Genomic DNA, 17,306 nt, shown 5'->3' with positions numbered 1-17,306 from the left:
AATGCTGTTATTTTGCTGAAAGTATATAGTGTGTACTATAATGTCAACTCAGATGTAACAGTTAATCAACTCCTTTTTCTAGGCTCTAAAAAGAGATGTGCTGAACACTGTGTATATCCGCTGTGAAATGGTATTTGAGGATCAAATTCTGAACAAAAATGTTGGTATGTAACATATATCTCATTGAAGTGAAAGAAAAAAACTATAGATGCTGGAGATCCAAGACAAGAACAGAAACTGCTGGAGAAACTCAGCAGGTCTGGCATCATCTGTGGGAGCAAACAGTTAATGTTTTATGGCAACTCACCAAACTTGAAACATTAATTCTGTTTTCTCTCCACAGATGCTGCCAGATCTACTTAGTATCTCCAGCAACTTCTGCTTTAGTTTCAGATATCCTGTTGACTTCTCCCTGTATTCTTTAATGAAGTATTATTAGCGTTAACCTCAATTTTTTAATGGTCTATGACCAGAATAATACTTAGGAATATTAATATTTTGATGTTCAAACAGCTGAGATTTCACTATTGCATTAATGTTTGCTTAACCCACTGAATGGCCTTGATATTATGAGGAAATCATTTCTTTTAATGTACGACTTCCTGCTGTCTGCCTGAAACTTATGCTTGTCAGTTGTTTATTGATTAACTAACTTGTTTCCATCCACAGGGGGATAGTGTAGATAAGATCTCTTTTTATTTTAAATTACCTGCAAGATAACATGCTTAATAGTTGAAAGGTTGAAACTGAGTCAACCTTCAGATATAGATATTTATCATAAATCTAGGGCATACTGTTACAGTATTCCAGGGTACCACTGATGATTGATCAGTGACCCTCAGTAATGAGTAAGCCTTGGGCAGTATATTTATGACATGTATCATTTGCATCCAGCTCTAAATGATGTTACAAACTAGTATCCCAAAAGAGAAGACTGACAGTGAAAAGTATATCAACACTGTGAGTTGTGCTATTCAAATGGACTAAATGTACATTTGGATGTTGCAAAGCTGTTTCTCTGCTCTCTGAGTTCAAATAAGTGTTGTGTATTTCTCCTGGGAGAGATTGCCTGCTTTAACTCAGACAAAAACAAAAGCTTTAACTATATGAAATTCTTCACACAAAGGAGAGGAAATGCTATGAGTTCTCAACAAGCTGGCAGTATCTGCAGAGAGAATCTAAACCAAAGTTTCAGGTTGATAATCTTCTGCAAGAGTTGTTCTGCTAAAGGATATCATAAATCTGAAATGTTAACATTGTTTCTCTCTCTGCAGACGCCACCTGACTAGTTGATCATTTCGATATTCCTTTTTTTTATTTTGCATTTCCAACATATGCATTGTTTTCCTTTTGAAGCTTTCAGTAGGTCATTTGTAACCATTATATAAGGGGATAAGCATTAGGCTATCCTGAAATAAAAATCAGAATACTGTGGCGCTGAAGGTGTAATTGTATCAGGCCAATTAAAACAGGTCATCTGATGTAAGTAGTGGCAAGTTAGTAAAAAGATAATTACTTGAATCTGGCTGATTTGCATGATTGAAATTATAATTGTGATTTTCAAAAATGAATCCAATAACTGAAGAGATCAAAATTGCGGAGCTACTGGAAAAAAACAATACAAGTGTGGGAGTATTTTAAAACAATTCTGGTACAGATACAGTTGCTTGAATCACCTCCTGTGCTGTGGCCTTACTATGATTCTATATAAAGTAGATGAAGTGAAGTATGTTTCTAAATTGTGAGAAGTAATGGAAACAAAATCCTGTATTTCCAATATGGTTTGATAGAAATTTAGAAGTAACTTGTAGCTGAAGTCCTGGTGGATAATAGTGAAAGATCAACAGTCTGTTCAGAGATTTTACAAGTTACAGCACTGAGAAGGACTTTATTTGTAAAAGATGAAGTCATTTATGTAATTCTATGCAAATTTTATAATTGAAAAGAAGTGTTTAGTTATGAAGAAAAGTTAATATTGAAAAGGATTGAGAATCATGAAGAGCATGAGAATAGTCCATATTTAATCATTCATTGTGATCTTTGTCATTGATGGCTGTGCCTTGAGTTGCTAAGGCCCTAAGCACTGGAATTCCCTTCACCTCCCCTAAAACGTTTTGACTTCTCCATCTTTCCTTCTTTAAGAAACTCCTTAACATCTCCTTCTTAGACCAAATTCTTACCAACTGCCCTACTCTCGCCTTATTTTGCTTGACATCAGATTTTATCATGCAAGGCTTTTATCCAGCAACTTGGAGTGTTTTATTACATTTAAAAGGTGGCATGCACAGAAGTTATTGTTTTGCTGCCACTCAACTTTCTTGTAATGTTTGAGATCCTTGTCCATAGTATTGGCTGTGTTTAACTTATACAATAATATCATTGTAAACGTTATGTCTGGTGACCCCATAATCCATGGCCTGATGAGATTTTCCGTGTTTTCACCAAATGCTGAAAATTTGCTCAAAGCTACATTTCCCAGTTTCTAGGTTTGTCAGTCCTTGTGGTGATTCTACTCCTTTGGACTGCACTGTAAGGCTTGTGTATGATGACTGGTTGGCTGTTTTACTTCGCTTCAAGTCTTGAGATCACTGTTTAACCTACAGTCCTGCAGCTGCTGCTATCTACTCAGGTTCAGACTGTCTTAGTACACTATTGGCTTTCACCATTATCTTGCAATTATATTGGCCATATTCAGAAATTCCTTTTTCTGGGACAAAGCTTATTTCTGTGCAGCTTCTGGATATTGTTGTAATGTTGTGGTATGGGGTCATTTTCACTTTCCATTTCCAAATAAGGCCTCAGGGTTAATCCTGATTCAGCCATGTTGCATTTTCACAGAAACTATCTGACTGCTGAATCATCTTTTGCATTTGTGCAGCTTAAATAATTTTCTTTTTAAACTGACTACTTTTTTGAATAAGAATAAATAAAAAACGAATCTTAAATGATTTATAAGATACTTGTCTATGGGGTTAACTCAAACTCTCTCACTCATTCTAATCCCAGCTGGAACTTCATGTGGATTTACAAGTTAAATCATGTCATGCCCAAATTGTCTGAGAACAGTCCTTTCTTTCGGTCTCTTGGCCAAAAGTTGACCAATCATTTACTCTCCGCCACCATTGATATTGGTCAGATATCCAGCTTAGAGTTATAAAGGATGGTTAGACCAACTGTATTCCAGGCAAATATTCCATAACCTTATTACCTCAATTGCTAAATCTAACTTTCCACTTCTTGTGTGCCTGCTTTCTACAGCAAATGTGGCAGGTCAGGTATATGACAATTAGAATTTGAATTGTTACCAAGACACGGGAGAAGATCTGGATCCTTGGGTATGTTTGTAAGTTTGAGCCCCAGTCCACAAATTCTCCCATCAAGTAGAAGAATCTTATCAGGTCAATACAATTAAGGCTGGAATTTGTTACTTAAGAGTGAAATATGTTCTGTATATCCTTTGTAGGAACTTAATCAATGATGACTAGACCATGCAATTGATCCTTACTGGGTAGAAGAGGCCCTGTGAAGTCTATTTGTACTTGCTTCTTCTGGCTAACCAATGTTTCTGTGCAACTTTGCTGTATTTCCTTCTTAGGCCCATAATAACTCGAACTAGTTGTCACTGCCTCCTTAGCTACTATATCTCCCCAATTCACTGAAGTCTGCCACCATCTGGTGAGTTTAGACTTACATTACTGCTACCTTTAATAGCAGCTTCCACTAAATCTTTGATTATAATAATCATTTTCATATTTTTACTCATTGTTTCATTCAATTAATACTCTCTCAATAATTGTGTGTAAACATGTGATAATCTACCAACGTTTCTAATTATTTCAACGTTCCATTATAACTGGTACCTTGACTCTGAAACAATCCTCATAGATTGAGGGATAGCTAATGTAACCCCACTATTTTAAAAAAGAGATTGAAAGAAAGCAGGAATTATAGATCAGTTAGCCTGACATCAGTAGAAGGGGAAATGCTACAGTCTATTATAGACAATTTAATAGCAGAGCCGTGAGAGGATCAGTGACATGGCGTCTCAAGAAGGAAATCATATTTGACCAATTACTGGAATTTTTCAAGGGTGTAATAGTACATTTGACAAGGAAGAGCCAGTGGATATGGTTTACTTAGACTTTCAGAAGGCTTTTGATAAGGTCCCTCAAAAGACATGAGCATGTAAGATTAGACTGCTAGGGATTGGGGGTAGACTACTAACATGCATGGAGAATTGGTTGGCACAAATAAATGTTTTTTTTCCTGAGTGGTAGGCAGTGACTATTGGGGTACCACAGGGGTCAGTGCTTGGACCCTATCTATTCACCACATGCATTTAATTCCTTGGTCTAAATCATTAATTTAATATCTCAAGTTTGCAGAGCTGGATGGGAGATTGAACCATGTGGAGAATGCAGAGATGCTTCACTGTGATTTGGACAAATTGAGTGAGTGGACACATGCATGGCAGATGAAGTATAATGGGGATAATTGAGAGGTTATCCACTTTAGTTACCAAAGATAAGAAGACAGGTCATTATCCGAATGATCGATTGGAAAAGAGGGTGGTACAGCGAGACTCTGTTTGCTGAAATTAAGAACACAGATGCAGTAGGTGGCGAAGAAATCGAGTGGTATGTTGGCCTTTATAATGAGGGAAATCATGTACCTGAACGGAGATGACTTACTGCAATTGTACAAGGCTTGTTGAGACCCGATTTGGACTATTATGTGCAGTCCTGTTCTCATTATTGGAGGAAAGATGTTCTGGCAATCGAGTAAGTGTATCGAAGATCTACCAGACTGATTCTTTGGATGACGGACTGATATATAAAGAAAAACTGGATCAGTTAGGTCAACATTCACTAGAGTTTGGAAGAATAAGGTGGGATCTCATCATAGCTATAAAATTCGAACAGGATTCTGGGTAATCCAAGATGAAGGACAGGGAAAATTTGTGGCTATAAGAGCTGCTCCTTTTTTTGAGATATTTTCAGTGTTGGAGTTGATTTCCTTGAATTCTAGGAGCAGTAATTACTGTTTTATAAGTTGTTTCATTGTTTTGGAACTTTGGGGGAAAAAAAGGATCAAAACAACAGCAGCTATATAAGGATCCTACTCATTAACTACAGTTCAGCCTTCAAAACTATTACCGTCTTGAGTCTGATTACTAAACTTAGTGCTCCCAGACTAAGCCCTACTCTCTGCAACTGGATCCTTAATTTCCTGACCCACAGGCCACAATCAGTGAAGATTTGGGGCAATATTTCATCCTCACTAACACTCAACACTGGAGCCCCCCAGGGATGGGTACTCAGTCCCTACTGTACTCACTGTACACCCATGACTTTGTCGCCAAATATCAGACTAATGCCATTTACAAGTTCGCTGGTGACACCACCATAGTCGGTCGAATCTCAGATGCGACGAAACAGAATACATATGGGAAATGGAAGACCTGGAAAAATGGTGCACTGAGAACAATCTAGCTTTCAATGCTGGCAAAACCAAGGAACTCATTATTGAGTTTCGGTGGGATGTTATTCATGCCCCCCTACACATTAACAGCACAGAGGTGGAACGAGTGGAGAGTGTCAGGCTCCTGGGAGTGGTCATCCACAACAAGCTTTCTTGGACTCTTCATGTGGACGCACTGGTAATAAAGGCCGAATGATGTTTCTTACTCCTCAGGCAGCCGAGGAAATTTGGCATGACAGCAAATACCCTTGCCAATGTTTATTGGTGCGCCATTGAGAGCATTCTGTCTGGATGTTTCACAATCTGGTATGGCAACTTTACCATTCAAGATCGAAGATAGTTACTGAGAGTGGTGAACTCAGCCTGGACAATCAAAGGCCAACCTCCCAACTGTATAATCCATCTACCAGGCCCGCTGTCAAAGAAAGGCCGCCAGCATTCTCAAAGATCCATCCCACCCTGGCAATGCTTTTCTACAACGTCCATCATCGGGAGAAGATACAGAAGCCTGAACACACGCACCAGCCGGTTTTGAAACCATTTCTACTCTACTGAAGTTAGAAACCAAATGAATTCACAAACCCTTAACATTTGCCTGTGCCTGTGTTTTTGTTTTTGCTGCTGTTTACCTATTATTTACTTATCTACGCTACTTAACTCTGTGATCTGCCTGTATTGTTGACAAGACGAAGCTTTTCACTGTGCCTTGGCACACGTGACAATAAATTCAATTCAATTAACTTTGAAAAGGAAGAAGAGAGAGGGAACAAGTACCAAGTGGGAAGTGAAATGAGTGAAACAGACAGAGAAGTAAACCAGCACGGCTGACTGCCTCTGCTGTTTGGTTTCAAGCACCTCTGGACATTGGAATTAGTCTAAGAAAAATAAAAAACACAGTGAAATTTTACAGCTGACCTTGGAGAAACCTGTGCAGGGGAGCAGCCAGGTGGTAAGTTTTTAAAGTGTAATCTTATTGTTTTATTTTGTAAATCTGCAATAATGAGTCGAGCGATTTGTTTTTATTGAAATCTGTCTCTTGATTAAACTTTAAAAATTGACAACGTAAGTACTAAGCTTTCCTGGAGCAGTGTTTTTACAGCATTAGGATCGTGGTATTTTCTGGGTCTGTAGATGGATAAGGTGCAACAATGGCCTTTAGTAGAGTGATGTGCTTTTCCTGTTAGATAAGGGAGATGCAGGAGTGTTCCCATGTTACTGATGAGTATGTTTCCAGAAAGAGTGTTTGATTGAGAATCCTATCAGATTGCACGGATCAGTTGGCGCAGCAGTTAGAGTAATGAGGAATTTACAGCGGTGTGATGGATGGCAGTTTCAGGAAAGGAGAAAAACCGCAACTACAGTCAGGGTTACCTCCAGGAAAGGTAGGAGGGGTAGGCAGGAAATGCAGGAGTCTCCTGTGGCTATCCCCATTTCAAACAAGTATGCTGTTTTGGAAAATGTAGCAGGTGATGGACTCTCAGGGGAATGTAGTACCGACATCTAGGTTTTGGGTACTGAGACTGGCTCCAATGTAACGAGTATTCCGTCAGGTCCAAGCGATCGATTGTGGTAGGGGACTCTCTAATCAGAGGCACAGACAGATGTTTCTGCTGCCAACAGTGAGACATCAGAATGGTGTGTTGCCTCCTTGGTGCCAAGATTAAGGATATCTTAGAGAGGTTGCAGAATATTCTCACAGGGAAGAGGGACCAGTAGGAAGTTGTTGTAAGCATGATGGAGCCCTCTGCTCACCAGTCAAAGTCATAACTTTTCCTCTTTCTTTCCACCAAGTGTTCTTTCCACCAAGTGTGTGGTCAGTTTTCAAATCTACAAGGCACTTTTATCTTGTATACGTAAAGATCCCTCACCTTTGCAGCTTCCCCGAATTTCCCCTGGCCTGTTCTGTTTTTTGTCCTAGTGCACTTAGTCCTGCTCAGAACTGACCCAACCCCAGCACAGCTTGACTAGCGCAGATTTTGTTTCTCATTCCCCTCACCCCAGCCCGGATTATCCAGCACAGATTTGGTGTGGTATCCATGAGCTTTCCTCTTGCCACAAATGCTTTTTCAGATTCTTTTACTCCTCAACTGGATTGTTTCCAACCTTACAGCGCGAACTACAGATTGTATGTAAAATCTACTCACCACTTTACAAAGCCTTTCTGAGTATCCTGTTCATGACACCAGTTGGTGCGGTAGATTATTTTATGAAATAATTTGAGGAACAGTAATCATTTGTTGAGCCGCCATTGAGAGACTCCACCACAGACGATTCTGAGGTAGCACTCAAAGGAAACTCTAAGAGAATTCATCAGATATTTATACATTGTAGGTCACATAGACAGTAAATTGCTTGAATTCTGAACAATCTTTGAGACAAAAATTTTTTTCCACATATTCCAAAAAGTAGCAAGGTCTTATCTCTTGTCTCATCTCATCTCACCTCACCTCGTCTCACCACTCTACGTTCTCTGAAGTTGTGTTTGTTCAAGCTGATTGTTTGTTTCTGCAGATACAAAGAATACAATCAGTTTATCTCCCTGCCATTCTGTCTGTACCATCTCCTACACCCCTCACCATTTCCCTTCCTCAATATACCTACATCTGTTTGTGATTTTGTAATATGGAAAAGAGAAATTTGAATGCTGGCTGGGCAAGCATTGTTCAGCACCCATTAGAATTATATGCTTTGCTTTATCAGTTAAATATTGTATGCTGTAAAAGCGCAACATAATTGTCTCATCTAAAAATTAATTTCCTGTTCTGTTTTTTGTCAGGTGGTGATTCTGGAATCCTCAAAGCTCCACACAGGGTATTTGCCTCAGTGTTGCCATCCGGTGTTGCTTTTTGCGATTATGGTTTTTCAGATGAGGGAAGTAAAGAGCTGGAAGAACGTTATAAGGAATTGTTGGATTATGAACTACACCCAGCACAGTTGGATAGGGCAGAAGAAATCATGTTAGGTGAGTCATTTATCTTTTTTTCCCATGCAAATATATAACAAGCCGTTCCTTTAAAATTGGAGATTTGTTATGGTACTAACAATATATTTGTTTTCATTTGCATTGTTGGATGTGTTTGTATTAAAAGATTTTCCTGCATTAGAACTTCACTTAAGCCTAGTTTTTTAAGTTGATTGAATAGCTTAATTACCAATAGTGGAGTCTTGCTATAATATTTGATTGACCATTAGAAAATTAATTAAAGGATAAGAAGTTTGCAGACATAGTTGCCTGTTATAAATCTTGACATTTAAAAAAAAAATCTGCTAATAAGAGCTGCACTGATTGGTTGGTATTCACCTTTCTGTGGATAAGTTAGGAAATTGCAACTATGCCTTTTTGTGTCACGATTAATATTTAAAGACTGTTGCAGATATCTTATCCTTGATCAGTTTCTCCAGGTCAGCATAGCTAAGGTAAGAAAGAGCCAAGAAAATGTCAGGTGAAAATCTGGGAGAAATTGCCATGGATTTTTATAGTAATAGCTCAGTCAGGTTTGAACACTCATCAGCACTACAATAACATTAACAGGTATGAAGCAGTTCTGTTGTATTCTAAATGGTCCACTGACTCCTTGTGTGTATTATTCAAGACCATAGTTTCAGGCAAGTACAGCTTGTTAAACTGAGAGGAAATTGCTATTACAAGTGATAGTGATGATGATGAACAGTATTTTCGATTTAATAATTGCTTGGTATTACAGAACTTAAAAAATATTTTTAAAAGAGGACAAGAAGTAAAAGTTTTTCATCTTGCATCATCAAAACTAAGATGTAAGAAACAGACATGAAAAAATGGACAGCAGTTTATACAGTATGAAAGGAGGGTGCTCATTTGTTTGACCATCATTGGAATAAGATGCAGTAGGAATGGTTAATTGGCAACTTTAGTTCTTAGACCAGGTTAAATGGACTGATTGGCCAGTATGTTTAGCAGTCTTTATTTTGGTGGTGCCTTTTGGCAGTACCCTCTGTGAATGTATTCCTTGCCCTCCCTTCATACCTGCTCATAGGACCTCTCCAACCCACCCCTCTCCTTAAGACTGGCAACACGTCCTGCCTAATATCTTCGAATTACATCACTCCAGGATCTATTGGGCCTCCTTCAATCCCAACATTGCCCACTATTGAGCTCTTGGGCTTTGGAGAACTGTGAAGATTCTAGCTGATCAGATCGGCTGGCAGCTCCTCCAAGTGACAGAAGTTATGGCTCAAAGACAGATTTATCAATTAGGTGTGACTTTCTTTCCACATGGTGTTTGGGATTGGGAGGAGTCTGATCTCCTGTAATTTTCTGTTTGTGATTATTTTCTCTGGATTGAATTATATGATCTGTATGAAAAGTATAAGTTATTCTATGTCTTGGTGATTCTCATTGTTGAGTCTTAGCTTCCTATTTGCTGAAATATCTTCATATATAGATTAGGGATTGCCCAGTAACGATTGTTCTAAGGTCATTAAAAGGACACAACTCAGAAAATACCTACAATTCTAGCTCATGGCTCCAAAATGCCGAGTGGCTTTTCAGCTTCAAGAGCCCATTAACTGTCCATGAGAGAAAATATAGGATCAGTTTGCATAGATGTAAAAAATAATAACAGTAAATAGTACTACTTGTGGGAGTAGTTTGTATGACCCCTAACAATAGTTCCAGGGCAGAGCATTCAAGAACAGATAGATAGGATATGTACGAAATATGCCAAGTTAATTGTGGGTGACTTCAATCTGCACGTTGACTATCAAATCAGATTGGAAAATGTTATTGAGACAATATTTTTAAAGCAATACATTCTAGAGCTAATCAGGGGGCAAGCTATTCTAAATCTAATAATAAACAGTAAACTGGGATTAACCAACAGTCTCATGTTAAACAAACTTCTAGGTGACAGCAATTATAACATGATAAAAATTTACGTACAGTTTGAAGGGGAGGAATGCATGTCTCAGATTCGTGTGTACGCCAAAGTCAGCTAAAGTAACCTGGGACACTAGATTAGATTAAAAAGTGGAATAGTAGCAATGGCAGATCTTTGAGTAGATATTTACTAACTTCAAAGAAACATTTAATCCAGTGAGAAACACATTTTCTTTGAGAAGGATGCATCACCTGTGACTTAATGAGGAAGGTAACAATTGTATCTGATTGAAAGAAACGCCACAAATCTGCAAACAATAATGTCAGAAGATCGCTAAGGTTTTGAGAACCAGCAAAAAAAAGAGGGAGAAAAAGTTTGAGGAAAAAACTAGCTAGTAATATGAAAACAGATGGTTAGAGTTTCTTCAAGTATTTAATCAGGAAGTTGCCCAAATGCCATTAACATGGAATTTGGACCCCAACAAGCCTCATGGCATCAGCTCAGACAGGAATATGGAAACCTCTGCTACTTACTGGTGCCACTCCTGCCTCAGCTGGTGAAGCAGGACTCTTCCATGTTGACTATCAATTGGACACGATGAGATAAATGAGCAGAAGTAGGCCATTTGGCCCTTTGAGTCAGCTCTACCATTCAGTGTGATCATAGCTGATCTAATAATCTTCAATTTATTGTCTTATCCTTGTAATCCTTCCCTTATTGATTAAGAACCTGTCAGCGTATTAAGAATTTTCAACGATCATCTGTGGTAAAGAATTCCACAGATTCGCTACTTTCTGAGAATGCAAAAATCCTCCTCACCTCTGTTTAACTGGGCAACCTCTTAATCAGAGCTTATGCCCTCTGATCCCAGACTGTCCCAAAAAAGGCAATAATCTCTCAGCACCTACCTTATCAAGAAACCCTAAGAATTTTATACGTTTCAGGCTGATGTCTACTCATTCTTCTAACCTCCAATGAATACAGGGCCCATCAGCTCAAATCTCTTTTCATAAGAAAATCAGTCCCTATTGGAGTCAATCTAATTAACGTCGTCTGGCTGTCTTGTCTGTTTGCTTAGAGTTTACAACAAGATCTCCTTCAACCTCTTTCAAGTCTGGCAGTTAGACACACTATCGTTCTGCCATTCCTACGTTCCAATCAGTTAATCTGAACTATCAACATGTTTTCTCTCTTCTCACCCTCCCACCACGTATCCCCCCCCAGCCAACCATCTAATAGCTTGGATGCTGCCCCATTCACGTTTCTCTTCAGCTCTTATGAGGTGTCAGCTAGACTTGAAACATTAGCTTGTTGTGTCTCCATGGATGCTACCTGATCTACTGTGATCTCCAACATTTGTTGTTTTCACTCCTATTTCTTATGGCCTTATCAGTAAGGGACCCAAAAAGGTTATGGGGAAAAGGCAAGAAAATGCTTGTGAGGAATGTCAGATCAGCCGTGATTCTATTGAAGAGCCTAGTCCTGTTCATATTTTTAATGGTCCTGTGGTCTTTTCCAGTGTTGACTACAAAAAACAAGGATACGCTGGGGGTCACTTAGATCAGTTGGCTGGTTTATGCTGCAGACTGACACCGACAGCAAGTGTTCAATTCTCATACCAGCTGAGATTACCATGAATGACTCTTCTCCTCAGCCCCTCCTATTGCGTGGTGACCCTGAGGTTAAACCATTACCAGATCTCTCTCTGATCAGAGTGTAAACCTATAGTCTGGTAAGACTAGAGTGACTTTACCTTATATTACCTTACAAGAATATTTATAATGGAAATAAAGATTCTCCCCACTTCAAGCTATTAAAGTAGGATCTTGAAGTTAAATTTCAATAAGGACAAGTCTTTCTATTAACCTTTTACAAATGTTCAACAACCTCCAAACCAATATGTTCTGTTGTTTCTAGAAACTTTAATCAGAACTTCCAAGTTCAGCAAGGGTATAAAATGCAATGTTACATGTCTCATTATGGGGAGACAATTTAGGCAGTGAATCCAAGATACCTTCATTAAAGTTGAAAGTTCCATGTTGTATATTTAATAAATATTCATTTTAATTTGTAGCTGTATGTGAATACAGAATATGCTTCTATTTACTATTCGCTCAACTTTTTTTCATTTTGTTTTGTGCTTGGATGCAACAACTGCAGAAGAGTTGGGGACCGAAGGACTCCAAGGTAAAATTTAACAGAATCAACAAATGGGAATCATGAGTCTTTCATTAGTCAATGTGAAGAGTGAGAAATATTATACATATAAAATAAATTTTCTATGGATTTCTAGGCAATGGTGACAGTTTTCAGATGGTAAAAATTAAGATGTCATACTGAAGGTAAAAAATGTAGTGTCCTGAAACAGTGCAAGTTACTTTCATGTAATTTGATAACTGTGTCCTCAAATATAATTTTAAAAACTACACTTAACAGGGTTGTATAACTTTACATGATATAATATCGCTATTGTGTGAAACAGTCTATTATAAGTTGCAGATTTTGGAAATTTTACTTAAATTATTTTAAGGTGATCAATGTCAGAGTTTAAGGATAGTGGGGTTTTGAAAGTTTGGTTTGATGTTTATAACTTGGATATAAATTTCATTCATGTCTTTAAACCTGAGTTAATTCTGTTCAGAAATGAACCATATCACTCAGGTTTTACAGCTTTACTCCATTTGAACAGACCCTTTTTCAATATTGCAGGTAGTTACAGATGATCTTTACTGGCATTCCTTAGGTTAATGTCCTCAGCCCACTATCTTCAGCTTCCTTGCCACAGATCTTCCCTCCATCATAAGACCAGCAATGAACGTTTTGCACAATATTCACCAATTGTGATCCCTCAAATACTGAACCGATTTCTGTCCAAATGCAACAACCCTGGACAACATTTAGGCTTGGCCTAATACTAGCAGGAAACATTTGCACCACACAGTGTCAGGTAGGGACTATCTCCAACAGAAGAGAATAAAATAATTTCTTCTTGACATTAAATAGCATTCCCATTGTTGAACCACCTACTGTCAAATCCTGGGAGTTACCATTGACCAGATATTGACCTGGACCATCCGCATAAATACTGTGGCTTCAAGAACAGGTCAAGGCCTGAGAATTATGCAGACAATAACTCAACTGCCCAGTGCCTGCCCACCATCTGCAAGGCACAAGTCAGAAGTTGATGAAATACCCTCCATTTGTCTCGATGGGTGTAACTCCACCACCATCCATGCCAAAGTAGCTAGCCTGCTTTACTGGCTCCTCATCCACCACCTTCAACATTTACTTCCTCCAGAATGGCAGCAGTGTGTACCATCTTCAAGATGCACTCAGCAACTCACCAAGGCTCCTTTGGCAGCACCTTCCAAGCACAAAGTCTCTATTACGAGAAAGACAAAGGCATCAGAGAATGAGAGCATCACTATCTGCAAATGCACCTCCATCCTGACTTGGGACTGTATTGCCTGCGCTTCCTAATACTGCGTAAAAATCCTAAACTCCCTCTATTTAGCACTGCCAATGTATTTACATTACATGATCCTCAGTAGTTCAAACGGCAGTTAGGGGTGGACAATATGTTCTAACCCAGCCAGCTGCACCTGCTTCCCACAAATGAATAATAAGAATGATTCACAGATTGAGACCATAGACATCAAATTCAACTTCACTAGTGTGAAAGCAATCCATGTTAATGCATCCCCTTGTCCCTTTCTCATAATTTAAAAATGATAATCTATTTTCTTAAAAGTCATGGAACAAAAATGGCATAGAAATAATCTGTACAGTTAGTTAAGTTTGTTGGTTCAGTGTAGAGCATTCCAGTCAGTCCCACAGTCTATCCTCATGGAACTGTTTATTTCTCTCGTGTGTACATTAACTTTTCCTTTGAAATTGCTGTTGCCTCCAATTTCACCATCTGGGTAACAGATTCTAAGTCATTACAACTCACTACTTCATAATTTTTCCTCACATTCCTCTCAGCTTCTATTCCCCCAAACTTTAACTGTATGAATCCTAGATTTTATACTATCAAATAATAGGAACAGTTTTTCATGATTTACCTCAGCTAAGCATGTCATAATCTCATAATGTTCAATCAAACCTTCACTTCAATTTCTTATACTGTAAGGAAGACAGTTCCACCTCTAACTGGCTCAGAAGTAGGGATAATCCCAGTGTACCACTAGATTATTTATGACCTACTGTAATTGATTTGTATTATATGGATTGTCAGCCATAACTCTATTTGATATCAAGTGCATTTTGAAATTCCTCTCTCTCCTTTATGTAGCATTAACCCAATTGATAGTGTGGAACTAAAGTCGCCCCAATATTAATAATCTAGATTTCGTGAATATCTCTAATTTACTGCTGATATATTCCTCAATCTATCCGTATTTGGAGCTTACTGGATACCCCAGTTGTGTGGTTATTATTATTTTGCTTCTCAGCTCTAACCAATGTTGTCTTATCCTGATGGACATTCTCTCTTTCAAACATGCGTGTCTTCCCTAATCAGTCCTATTACCTTGAACCCTATACCCTTTTATTCTATTCAATCTTTTCTGAACACTTATATCCTCATATAGTAAGTGTCCAGCCTTAAACATTTTAAGTCTACATTTTTGCATATGGCTATTTGTACTTGTAGTTCACTAATCATACCATGCTTTGTATGTTTGCACATTGCACATCTGCGTTTGTATTCTTCACAGTCAGCTCCTATTTAAAATGGCATTGCTTCCTTCCCTAATGTTAGCAAACACTTTAAGCATTTTATTTCTCTTTTCTACTACTTAGAATAAAAAAGATCAGGCATGCAATTTCTGTCACTATCCCATATCAATATGTTATTATTTAGGGAAATTTTCTGGAGAGAGGTTGCATTAACTGCCAGCATCAATAATTTTGATGGTCCTGTGTCTCTTAAGAATAATAATTCCTATCGAAGCAGACAAGAATGAAATTATGTCGCCTTTAAACAAGATATTTCATAGTTTCATGCACTCTGCCTCAAAATACTGGAAAACCTGTTTAGCTACTGAGGCAGTATTTTCTGGAGGAGCATTTGGAAACCTTACAAATATTGTAGTTTTGCATTTTAATTTTCAACACTCACCTTTCGCATGTTTTTTAATATAACAAAGGTAATAGGTTGTTCTCCTGAATCAACCTTAACCTATAGGATTACCATTCCAAGGAAGATGTGTTTCTTTTCCTGATCCACTTTCACTCTTAATAGCTCTGTTATCTCTCTAGTTACTCTGTGGAACATATTACTAAACAGCATGTGAGACAACTTAGTCATTTGCTACTGCAGTTGCCTCCTTTATCTTAGAAGCTTTATGGTCTTCTAGATTGGATCTCATTCCCAAAGGCTTACTATTTTTAAATTTTTCAATTAGCATCATCTCTCTACAGTCTTCAAAATCTGGTTCAGTCTTCATTGACCTATATCGACTATGAAACAAAATGCTCCTAGTCCTTAGGCTTACAACTTTCTCTGCAGCTTTAAGATTCCTCCTTGGACCTAATACAGTGTTGTTTTGTTCATTAGAGTGACTCACTTTTTCTGTTACAGTTTTATGCTTTAAAGAATATCCTGTGCATTCAATACTCCCCTGGTATTCATGGATGATAGTAAAGTACAGTTAAGAGATTTGATACTTGGTTGTATTGGGAATAAAGTTAGTTTTGACTAATCAGAGTTCTCTTTTCAATGTTTAAAGATAAAGATCTGTCAAAGAGAGCAGGAGGTCAATACGCCTCAGAAGGGTTTAAGTACAAGGGTAAGTTACAAATAGCTGCTGTTGCTAACACAAGTTTTTGCTAGAGCATTTGCTTTATTTAAGTTTATCTTCCAGTCTTCTAAAAATACCATTTCACAAGGCATTCAAACGAAATCATCAAAGGTGGGCTTAAAAATCAGAGAGATTCTATCTTCCCCGAGCTAAAGTATTGTGTGCATTTTCACTTTTTGAAGTATTAGCCTTACAGAAGGACAGAACTACCGTATATACTGGAGTAAAAGTCAATTTCATGTAAAGGTCAACCCCCTAGTTTTGGCCAAAAGGTCTGGAACTTTCCATATATCTAGGTCAAGGTCGACCCTCGTTCTTCAACATTTGTGAGTCAAGGTGTTATCCTGTACATAAATGTTATGATGAGAAAATTGTTTTTTCATGCTATAATGTGTTTTGATTTCCAATTCACACCAGTTTGGTGCAAAACTTTAAGATGCATTAAGGTCAGAATCAGGTGACAGCCTCCCTTTGTGTGCAGCTCAGCTGAGATCATTTCCACTTGTGAAATACAGTTATATTACTGAAACTCTTGTTTTTCTTCTTTATTTGTTTAGAGATCATTTGGGCTTCTGCTAATGTTAAGGTATTTTGATCTGTAGCATGAATTTAAGCCCCTCAAAAGTAGTAACCATGTGATAGTTGATCCCATAAATTTAACCTTAAAGATAGTCTAAAAACATTGACTTTTACACGAGCATATACGGAGCATGTTCATCCTGATGTTCTAAGTTGAATCTGTTCAGTAACAGGACTTGATGGTGTCATGATTTGGAAGGCTCAAGAAGCTTTCTATTTCAAGGATCTGATTGCTTGTGTCTTTTAATCACCTAGCCCAAAAGAAAGGCCTACAGTCATATCCCCGTCATGACCAAATATGGGTAAAACAATTTACATTAACATACTAACCATCTTTGTTTCAAATTTGAGTGAACGGATGTGTGAATTATGGCCCAAGATTAACTTGTGTCTGTTACTATGTGTTCTTTTGCTTGATTTTGCATGCAGACAATGACATCTGTCCTGATCATTGCCTGTATGCAAGAAATGGATGCCTGATACCAGGTGTGGTGGATACTATTTAAAGGCAGCCGGTACTTCTTAATAGGAGATACACAATGGCTGCAGCCATGTAGAAAGTGTCTATAATGTGAAATTGCTGAAG

The 17,306-nt window shown here is 38.1% G+C and overlaps 1 protein-coding gene across 8 annotated transcripts in view; it reads left to right on the top strand.

Moving 5' to 3' along the window:
* The window catches only part of odr4 (odr-4 GPCR localization factor homolog), a 119,220-nt gene that overhangs the window by 79,676 nt on the left and 22,238 nt on the right, over window positions 1-17,306 (top strand). For all 8 annotated transcript variants that reach the window (XM_072573963.1, XM_072573964.1, XM_072573966.1 and 5 more), the window contains 4 exons: window positions 83-164; window positions 8,258-8,443; window positions 12,498-12,524; window positions 16,070-16,129. In XM_072573963.1, coding sequence (XP_072430064.1) covers window positions 83-164; window positions 8,258-8,443; window positions 12,498-12,524; window positions 16,070-16,129 — 355 coding nt within the window. The remainder of the gene's footprint in view (window positions 1-82; window positions 165-8,257; window positions 8,444-12,497; window positions 12,525-16,069; window positions 16,130-17,306) is intronic.

Source organism: Chiloscyllium punctatum, chromosome 7, assembly GCF_047496795.1.
Source record: "Chiloscyllium punctatum isolate Juve2018m chromosome 7, sChiPun1.3, whole genome shotgun sequence".
NCBI classification, from domain to species: domain Eukaryota; kingdom Metazoa; phylum Chordata; class Chondrichthyes; order Orectolobiformes; family Hemiscylliidae; genus Chiloscyllium; species Chiloscyllium punctatum.
The sequence above is the reverse complement of the archived record's forward strand: the minus strand, read 5'-3'. Positions and strand labels throughout refer to the sequence as shown.